Below are 11,059 nucleotides of genomic sequence, written 5' to 3' on the forward strand. Positions count from 1 at the left end.
GTCGTTCAACATGAACCAAGCATTGGTGACAGGCCTTATAATGTTGGTATGTGTGCATATTTGTAGCAGCTGCTGTCCCCAAAGCTCAAGCATAGAGGGGGAGGAGGCTCAATTCTATATATAATAATGGAAAGTGTTAAGCAACCTAAATACAGGAGTTGCAACCAGTTCCCCGTACAATAGAAACAATTTAATACACATTTATAGATGTGTATTTGTGTAACATATATATGCAATATTATATATTGTTAACGGTTTAGGGTGAAATTCAGACTGTGCTGGGGGATGCCTCTAGAAGGTCTTATACACTAACTCAGGATTTCTCAACCTGCGGTTTGGGACCCAAAACTGGGTTGCCAAAATGTTTCAAAGGGTTGCTTGGTAGCTCCTATCGCTCCTGTCCCACAGGGCTGGCTGGGCACTCAGATTTGATCTAGCCATGATGACGGAGTCTGATTAGGCCAAATTTGAGTGAGTGGCACTGCAACCCAATGAGCCAGGTCACAACTCCAGTTTGGTCCAGTCAGGTGGGTGTGGCCAAACCTGAGTGGTGCTGCAACCCTGAAGGGTTGCCACACCGAGAGCCAAGCCCAGCTAGCCCCACAGCATAGGAGCTGCCACTGTGGGATCAGTGCTGGGCAGGACCCAACCCCTTTGGCGGGCAGCACTCGACTGGAAATCACCCTAGGGCCTTTATCCCCAGACTATTTACTGGTTTGTGACATGCCATAAACATTTACAAATGGGTACTGAGTCCAAAAAGGCTGAGAACCATTGCACTAACTAATACCTGGCATGTTGTAATCCACTGCACAGGAGTAGATTTTACTCCTAAGGAATATTCTTTTTTGGAAAACCTGAAATTAAATGTGCAAAGATCTTGGATTATATTTACTGGATTCTATCAAGATATCTGCCTGAAATCCTGGGATTTTATCTGTGACTGTGCAAATGTGATGACAGATTGCTTTTGCCTCTCTGGTTAATATTGGTGTTCTAGTTCTGCTCATGTTCTTTCAATGAAGTTTGGTTTTTTTTGTAAATGTTTTATTAATTTCAAGAAACCCCTCCAGTTTAGCTGATTTTTAATTTTGCTTGTATCAGTTTACTCCTTGGTTCAAAACTATATTTTATATTTTAGGTAAAACTGCCATTTAATTCACAAAGGATCACTTCACTTTCTAGAAATGACTTTCAGTCATTTCTGAAAATGCACAAATTGACTCCTGAACAGCTGGATTGTATCCATGATATCCGAAGGCGAAGTAAAAATAGAATTGCCGCACAGCGCTGTCGTAAGAGAAAACTTGACTGCATACAGAATCTTGAATCTGAAATCGAAAAACTGGTATGTATAGAAAATTCCTTAACAAAGTCAGACTCATCCCTCAAATTAGGTTTTTGGTTTTTTGGGTCAGACAGCTTGGTCAAATATGGAGTAAGTTTGGTTTAAGCTGCCTAATGTTAGGCACTCAACATTGAAAGTTTTGTTCATGTACAGCACTTTCCTACAGTAATTTAATGTTGCTATACTGATGTTATATAAAATAAAATAGTAGGCGCCATATAGATCAAAACAGGGTATATTGTCTTTAAAGTTACAGTCTAAATAGACACTATATAGCTGGGTAGCACCAAAACCGAAAGTGGTGGTATTTAGCATAAGCCTTGTTAGTATTATAATTTTTGTTCGGATTTGTAATCCATATTTTCAGTAATCTATTTTAATGTTTCTTTGGGAGGGATAGAAACTGTTTATAGGCTTCCTTGAAGAAGCATGTTTATTTAAACGATTTAAAAAAATCAAACTACAGAGTGACTTTTTTTTTTTTTTTTTTTTTTTTTTGGTCCTGTAACTCCAGAGACAAGGACATATGTATTCCCCTATAGTTAGTTATTTCTCAAAACAGTGATTCACAGTCTGTGTAATAAAGTTGCTGAGAATTTTTGTATTGAATAATTTGTAAATTGTGATACTCCTTACTGTAACTAGTTTTTTTCCTCCTAGGTGTCTGCTCTCACACCACAAAGCTCAGCTAACAACAGCACATGTCCAAGCTCCACTGTGTCAACTGACATCCCAACCTTGAGTAGCACATAGCTTGGACATATACTGTTAGTTGAGCTTTGTGGTGTGAGAGCTGACACTTAGCTTGGGCTGGAGAGATGCTTCCTGAGTTTTCAGTGTCATAAATATGAGCTTCCCTTGTAGTAAGCAGTATTTAAGACTATTGGAGGAGCGAGAGAGGTAAGGTGGGTCTCAAAGCAGTGAGCAGCTTCTTTTCCACAGTAGTAAGTTTGCAGTGACAAGTCAGTGTTTGTTTCCTGTGAATCTACTGTGGTAATCTGATGGCCCCAGATTGGAAAGTACTGATGTAGGAGGCAACTATTAGATCAGTGCATGGCTCTGCTCCCTTCCCAGGACAAATAAACATTCTACTCTTGTCAACTTGGAAAAAACTGTGTAGGGTGATAGTCTTGTTCCTTTCCCTTCAGTTCTGACTTCAAATTGTAAAAGTAATAGATATTTTTCAGTTTCACTTGCCATATCTTGAAAAAGATTGACTAAAAGGAAAAGGCCATTGTAACTTTAATGTTCATATAAATTTTTATATTAAACCATAATGTAGAATAACTTGCAACAAGCAGGCAGTGTTTGCCTGAAATATCCCCACCTTTTTAGCAGTTTGACCTTAGGCAGGTGACCTATTACCCAATTAAATATAAGGGAGATAGGAGAGGATCCAGAGTGTGGACTTTGAAATGTTTGAGGGAGGAACATTAGTAGCAGCCAAACCTGGAAAGAAGTTTTGAAGTGATCGTTGTAACCTAAATGATCTGTTAATCAAGCCAAATCTCAGAAAGATGCTGAACTTGACCTACACGTTCTGCGTTTGTAAGATTAATTAGGAAAGGCAGCTACTCGCAAAATACTTGAGATATGTCTGGCAAAGCAGGCACTGAATATTTGCCATAATTTCACTGCAAGTCAGTATAGAGCTAATAGCGTACAGAGTTAGTGTTTGCATTTTGTAAATGGACTTAGATATGTCCTTGAATAAGTAAGATTATTACACAATGTTTTTGTAAAATAGCACTGTATTTACTTGAAATACCTTAAGCAGAAGAAACAATTGTATATAATTTTAGTTTATATTTAAAACTGATTGGATGCTTTCACTAACTTTCTTACATAGCTATAATAAAATCTGAACTGAGAGCAGATGTTTGGTCTCTCTTTTCAGTTGACCACATACTTTCCTCTTAAAGGGTAATATTGATTTTTTTTTGTAGTAATTGCATTTAAGCATAGGAGACCTAAAGCTCTCGCAGCAAGAAAATCAATGTGAATACAACTTGTCTTCATTTCCTCATATTTCAGGTTATTTCTTTTGAATACTGTCCATATGGGTGCTCCACTTCAGGTGCAGGTGAATCCCACCTGACCTTGATCAGAGATTTCTGGTAGCAGTACTCATTCAGACTGCACATGCACCTACATATTATCGTGCCCTGCACCAAGGGTAGGACTGTACAGGCAAACTACCCTCAGTTCCTTCTTAACCACCTCTGCTTGAGATGCAGTGTCAGCATGCCTGCTTCACTATTAATAAGCTTATTGCTGCTTCTTCTAATTTAGTTAGTGTTTTTTAGTGTTTCATTAGTGTAGTTGTCATTTTTACTTCATTTTTATTTTATTCTGTTATTTTGAGGATTTTAGTTTATTCCTTCCACCCCTCTTGAGGGAATCCTCCTTTTTCTCCATTGTGGAATTATGCCAAAGTCATCAGGATTTAAACATTGCCTCTCTCGCCAAGAAGCTATCCGAGTCAGCGACAAACATTCCCAGTGCATTTGCTGCCTGGGGAGTGTGGGGAACGCATTCCCCCAGAAATGTAATCTTTCTGCAGCCCTTAAGAGCAAGATTCTGAAGAATCAGGAGATCAGGCTTAAACTGCTCATGATGGTGCTCTCTCTTCACCCTGCCTCAGATCTGGATCTGGGGACCCTCCTGCCCCGTACACCAGCTTCCCAGTGAGCATCATGCCCCGTCTACTTCAGCACTGTCCTAACCCGTGGCTTTGAAAGACAGATCATCCAAAGGGACTGGGAAAGCTATAAGAAGAGTTCTACTTCTCTTTGAGGCAGTAGCTTTCCCAGGAGATCTCAGTCTCTGCAAAGGTTGATCATTTTGGAGCCCACAGGTGATGGTCTGGGTACTGTTGAGGCTCCAGGCTCCTCCATTAGCAGTAGTGCTCCCAAAACCTGAGCTCATTGAGGAGCCACTGTGCCAAGCTGGTTTTGGTACCTAAACCATCTTCAGTACAGTCTAAGCTCAACCAGAGTAGCAGGGAGAAACACCTGGCTTCTGAGAAGACTGTACCATCTGATCTTACTGTTCAATCTCTGGTGCCTAGCCATGTGACTCCCTTAGTACTGCAGAAGCCTAAGTGGCCTCATACTACTCAGTGTTCGAGACTGTCAAAATCATCAGTACCATTGATTTCTATTACAAAGGACTCATTGACGAAGGCCCCACTTTTGGTTCCGACAACTCAAGTACTGCAAGAGCTTAGGTACTCTAGGGATCTGCATGTTTCCAATGAGCCAGCGTCTCCCTTCTTAATGGGTTGTGTGTGCCTGTTGGTACCAAGATTGTCATAGTCATGAGAATTACAACTTTCTCTGGTACCATCCCCTTCCTTACCAGAGCTTCCTTAAATGCTGTAACAATTAGACAGGAACAGGTTCATGACTCTATCAAATCTAGTGGCAGAGATTCAAATAAGCCCACAGACATCCACAAGCAATTGTATCCAGTTACTGGGAGACATGGCAGCTTGTGACACAGCCTGCCAGATTATATCTCCACTGATTCCAGGGGTGAGTCAGAACAATTTATAGTCCAAACAGACCAGTCTAGACAGACTGGTGTTGGTCCCTCAAAAAGGTGGGACACCCTCAGTTGATGGAAGGATCCTCACAACATCTGTGTAGGTGTTCCATTCGTTCAGCATCCTCCAATCATTACCATAACAGATGAGTCTTCTAGGATGGGAAGCCATTTAGGGATGCACAGCATTCAGAGCAGGTGGTCTACACAAGAAGCTCATTTGCACATCAGCCTCCTGGAGCTGAAGGTGGTCAGGAATGGCTGCTTATGCTTTCTGCCATTAATCAAGAGCACATCCATCAAAATCATAACAGGCATTGTAGCCTACATGTTGTTGTATATCAACCGGCAAAGGGGGTGGGGTGGCAGGGCAGAGATTCCCTTCTCTTTGTGCTGGAGCAGTGAGGCTATGGAACTGGTGAATTACCAGTCACGTTCTAATTTCCCCATCTTACCTCCCAGGCATACAAATCACTATGGCTAATGACCTCAGTAGGCACTTCTCTCCAGAATATGAATGGGAGTTGGACTTGTGGACTCTTGATCATATTTTTTCAAACTCAGTGGTTTCTGGAGGTGGACTTTTTTACCACTGTCGCCAACAGGAAGTGGTGATATCATTCAAGGGGAGTGTTGGGCCTTCCGTTTCTGGGAGATGCTGTCTTTGTTGCATGGACAAGGGGCCTCCTTTATGTGTTTCCTTCAACATTATTGTTATTGAAAGTGGTAAAGAAGATAAGATAAAGTGAAGGTTATACTAATATCTCCAATGTGGCCCCAGCAGGCTTGATACGCTTACCTGATTCACCTTGTGGCTTGTCCAGCAATCAATCTTCTGGCCATTCCCCACCTTCTTGCTTAACATGCTGGTCAAATTCTCTATCTCAACCTGAGAATTCTTTGCTTTAAGGCTTGGTTACTCCGAGGCTCGCAGAAATGGAAACACACTTGTGTAGTACAAGTAAACAGGCATTATTAAACAACAGAAAAATATTTATATGAGTTACTTACCTCCAGAAATGGTAGAGATTCCACCATTGGTGTGTCTAACCATGTTTTTGTGACTCGTCTCTCCCTGCTGTCCTTAACCCTGATCTTTTAAAACTCAATAGTTATCTATGAGTTTATCAGTGTACACTTGGCTGCTATAATGGCTTTCCATTCCTCATTGGGAGAACTTTACATATTTGCTCATCTCACAATGAAGAAGTTCCTTAAGAGATGGAGAGAGTTTTTCCTGCAGATTAGGGGACCTATCCCTATTTGGGATTTGAACGTTTTATGAGGACCCCCTCTTTAGCTTCCTCCATCAGCTATTGATTAAAATGACATTCTTCGTTTGCTCATGTCTATTCCATTCCAGATGTGCACATGCCCATGTGCCTGGTTCTCGGAGATTTTTGCCTTAGCGGTATCCATAGGGTCGGCAGTGGCGCCCCTTGAGTGCCACGCTCATGCGTTGGTATATCAGGTGCCGCTGGCCCTACACCCTCTCAGTTCCTTCTTACCTCCTGTGGTGGTTAGTCGGAGCACCTTTCCTTTCATTAGAAGGCTAGCAGTTTCATTTCTACTGACTTAGAGCCATAGGGCCTTATTAATATTTTGTTTATAGTAGTTAGTGCTAAGTAGTTAACTGTAGTTAGGAGTTAGTCTCAGCGGGGACTTCATCCCAGGTGGGACATGCCCCGGTCTCCCGGGTTAAGCCCTGCGCGGACTTTAACAGGCCTATGTGTGTAAGTGACCCCCATAGCAGCTGCCTCAAGTGCTTGGGGGAATCACACATGAAGGACAAGTGCCGTATTTATAAAATCTTTCGGCCCAGGACTCAGAAGGAGCAGGATATTTGTTTGCTGTCTCTTCCTGGAGTCTTCCCTTCGCCCATCTTTTGAGCTGTCCCACCAAAACTCGTCTAGTACTGCAGTGGCCTTATTGGAGCACGTGGGGCATGCCGGTCATGGCAATGCCTCCTTCGCACTACTCATCTGCCGCTCCCTCGGAACAACAATTGACGGCACCAACGGCACCAACGGCACCAACGGCACCGGACTCAGTACATGAGGTGCGATTGGAGGTCGAGGCAGAGGAGCTGCATTCACACCTAAACCTCCCTCCCCACGGTGGACGATGTCCCAACGCCTCCCCTGGTGGTAAAATCATCGTCTTCATCCCTGGATGAGGCGGTCTTGGGACCCTCGAGTGTCAGCCTGTGGGGCGATTTTAAAGAACAGGCCCTGCCTCGACGGATGGCCAAGAACTTGGGACTACAGGTGGAGGAGGTGGCCGAGCAGGCAGACACCTTGTTCAATGTCCTGTCAGCCTCTACCCCTGCCCGTGTTGCACTGCCAGTGCATGACGGTGTTCTCAAAAGTGCCAAGGCCCTCTGGCAAACCCCGTCAGCCATCCCTCCCACCTCCAAAAAGAAGTACTTTGTCCTGGCCAAAGGGTTCAAGTATGTTTATACCCACCATTCCCCTGGCTTGGTTGTTGTCTCTGCAAAAGATGAAAGACAAGCAGGGGCACACCAGCTCAACTCCCAAAAACAAAGAGGTCAAAAGACTGGACTTGTTTGGGAGGAAAACTTATTCATCTGCCTGCCTGCAATTCCGGGTGGCGACCATCAGGCAGATACAATTTTAATGGATGGGATTTTCGCCGTAAGTTCAAGGAGTTCTTCCTGCAGGGTTTGGCCCAAGAATTGAGCACTCTGGTTGAGGAGGGCACCACGGCGGCTAGGTTCTCCCTCCAAATGGCGTGGGATGCGGCTGACTCGGCAGCTAGGGTGGTCGTGTTGGAGGTGGTTATGAGGCCCAGCTCCTGGCTTCAGACCACTGGCCTCTGACAAGAGATGCAGACCTCAATCCAGGATCTCCCATTCAATGGGAGCTGTCTTTTTTTTTTTTTTTTTTTTTTTTTTTTGAGGAGGCAGATATGAGGCTGCATGGGTTAAAAGATATTTGAGCCACCCTTTGCTCGCTGGGCATGCATACGCTATAGTCTGCATGGAAGCAGTTCCAGCCACTCCTGTTGCCAAGGCCTTGGCAGTCTCATCCAGGATCTGCAAGGAGAAGGGATAGGGACGTAAGTTTCAACTGCCGCCGCCCTTCATCCTCCTGCTCACCTGCGTGGCTCAACCCGGCAAAGCATCCCGGGGGCCAGAAGCGCTCATTCTGAGAGTGCGTTTGAGAGCAATGCCCCAGTCAACTCCCAGGATCCATCCCGTTCTTTCCTCAACTATCTTCATCCCTACTGTTCAGCCTGGTTGTGGGTCACCTCGAATTGCCGGGTGCTGTACATAGTGTCACTACCCCCTGCAGTTTTCAGCCAACCTTCCCTCTCACACCCATTCCCCCTCATCCTTCAGGGACCCTTCTCATGACTACTCACTGAAGAGGCTGAGAACCTCCTGCACCTGGTGGTGGTGGAGGAGGGAGGTCCCTTTGGACATGTCTGAAAAGGGGGTCTACTCCCGTTATTTCCTAATCAGAAAAGCAAAAAGGGGCCTTAGACCCATTCTGGACTTGTGACGCCTCAACAAATCTCTCAAGAAGTTGAAGTTTTGCATGGTCTCCCTAGTCTCCATCCCCCTCCCTGGATCCGGGAGACTGGTACACCGCCCTCAGCTTGAAGGATGCTTATTTCCATATTCCAAGGTCACGGATGTTTCCTCCATTTCATAGTGGGCGGATACCATTTCCAATTCACCGCGCTCCCCTTTGGCCTGTCATCGGCCTCAGGGGTCTTCACAAAATGTATGGCGCCAGAGGCTGCTTACCTGAGATGTCGAGGGATCCAGGTCTTCCTGTATCTTGACGATTGGCTCATCAAGGACAGGTCTCGGAAACAAGGGCAGAGATGCCTCGATCTTGTGCGTTCCACCTGCTGCATCCTGGGCCTGTTGGGGAAACAAGAAAAAGTCCACCTTAAGGACATGAATAGAGTTCGTTGGGGCGGTTCTTGACTCCACGCGAGCCAGAACCTTCCTTCCAGAGGTGCATTTTCAGGCCATGTCAGATCTGATCTCCCATGTGAAGAACCACCGGTTCATCCTGGCTCACACCTGCCTGTGGTTGTTGGGCCACATGGCCGCCTGTCCATACATGGCCAGTGATGCCTGGCTCCATCTCCGGCCTCTGCAAGCATGACTGGCATTGGTTTACATCCCCAACAAGCACTACCTAGACCAGGCAGTCAGGGTGCTGGATTACATCCCATTGTCCCTGGATTGGTGGATGATCCCCAGGTTGGTGTTGCAGGGAGTTCCCTTTGTGACCCCAGACCCATTGCTGACCCTGGTCTCTGATGCTTCAGACCTGGGCTGGGGAGCCACCTGGGTGAGTTCAGCATGCAAGGCTGCTGGCTGCGAGATGATCTGGCCCTCCATATCAATGTCAGGGAACTCAAAGTGGTTCGCCTGGCATGCCAGGCTTTCTTAACCCACCTGAGGGGCAAGGTAGTGCAGATCCTTGCGTACAATACCACTGCCATGTATTATATCAACAGGCAGGGTGGAGCTAGATGGTCTGCCCTTTGCTAAGAAGGTCTCCGCCTTTGGGACTTTTGTGTGTGGTAGGCCACTCATCTGGTAGCCACACATCTGCCTGGGACCAGGAACGTGTTTGCAGATCACCTCAGCAGGACTTTCTCGTCTTGCCACAAGTGGGCGCTCCATCTGGAAGCAGTCAGTATTATCTTCCGGAAGTGGGGGATTCCCCAGGTGGACTTGTTCCTGTTCCATCCGAACAGGAAATGCCATGTGTTCTGTTCAGTCCGGGGGATGGACAAGGGTTCCTTCTCAGATGCTTGCCTGCTCCCGTGGTAGGGGCCCTGATGTACACCTTGCTGCCAGTGCCATTGATCCACAGAGTCCTCATGAAGTCAAACAAGACAGGGTGAAGATTATCCTGATAGCCCCCAGAGTGGCCTCACTAAAACTGGTTCAGCACGCTGCTGGACCTTTCGATAGCCGCCCCGCTGCAACTACCTCTCTGGCAGGACCTGCTGTCAAAAACCACAGCAGTCTTCTGTACCCCAACTTGGTGGTGTTGCACTTGGCAACATGGCTGAATGCAGAAGAGCGTGAATGCATGGCCCCAGTTCAACAGGTCTTGTTGGGTAGCAGAAAGCCCTCCACCAGAACAACTTAACTGATCAAGTGGAAAAGGTTCACATGCTGGGCTTCAGAATGACATGTATGGGCCGAGCAGGCCTCACTGCAGGTGATCCTGGATTATCTTCTGCACCTCAAGCTCCAGGGCTTGTCCCTGTAATCGATCAGGGTCCACCTAGCCCTTGTGCTGAATTTCATGCTGTCGAGGCTCATGAGCCTCCCTTTGAACCTCTGGCTTTCTGTTCTCATCTCCTGGAAGGTTTTGTTGTTGTTTTGCGGAAACGTCTGCCTGCAGGGTATTTGAGATCAGGGCGCTTATTTCAGAATTGGCCTTCTATATCGACAGGACAAAGCCATTTTGCAAGTCAACACAGCTGTTCGTTGCAGTGTGAGACAGGATGAAAGGTCACCCAGTATCTGCTCAAAGGATTTCATTCTGGATCGCGGCCTGCATCCGCTACCACTATGAGCTAGCAAAAGTGCCTGCACCAGGAATAGTCAAGGCGCACGCAACTAGAGCGCAAGTGTCATCAGCGGCCTTCCTGGCTCAGGTGCCGATTCAAGAAATCTGTAGAGCTGCTGCCTGGTCATTTATCCATGTGTTTACGTCCCATTATGCATTTACCCACTGCCGCTGCCGACCAAAGGATACCACTAAGGCAAAAGTTTTTGATCGCATGTGGGCACGTGCACACTGGAATGGAATGGACATGAGCAACAGTAGTTATGAAAAGGTAGATAACCATTTTTTCTTGTAAGCCATTGCATTTGCCAGAAGAGATGGGGAAATACAGATGTTAATGGGGGACACCTCCCTTTGTTACAGTATTCTTCAAAGACAAAGTACCGTTACAACCACATGCAAAATGTTTACTTCCAAGCTATTGTCTGAATTTCATCTCAACCAAGTTATCCATCTCCTGGCTCTTTTTTTCCCCCCAAAGCCACTTATGAAAGGCAGGGTCCTGATTAGTCTTACCTTGGATGTCAGGAGGGTGTTAGCCTTCTATTTGGACAGAACTAGGGTTACCATACGTCCTCTTTTTCCCCGGACATGT

At 45.9% G+C, this 11,059-nt stretch overlaps 1 protein-coding gene across 8 annotated transcripts in view; it reads left to right on the forward strand.

The window, feature by feature from the left end:
• The window catches only part of BACH1 (BTB domain and CNC homolog 1), a 47,875-nt gene that overhangs the window by 23,754 nt on the left and 13,062 nt on the right, over positions 1-11,059 (forward strand). For all 8 annotated transcript variants that reach the window (XM_034793494.1, XM_034793515.1, XM_034793465.1 and 5 more), the window contains one exon: positions 1,142-1,348. In XM_034793494.1, coding sequence (XP_034649385.1) covers positions 1,142-1,348 — 207 coding nt within the window. The remainder of the gene's footprint in view (positions 1-1,141; positions 1,349-11,059) is intronic.

Source organism: Trachemys scripta, chromosome 1 (genome assembly GCF_013100865.1).
Source record: "Trachemys scripta elegans isolate TJP31775 chromosome 1, CAS_Tse_1.0, whole genome shotgun sequence".
NCBI lineage: Eukaryota > Metazoa > Chordata > Testudines > Emydidae > Trachemys > Trachemys scripta.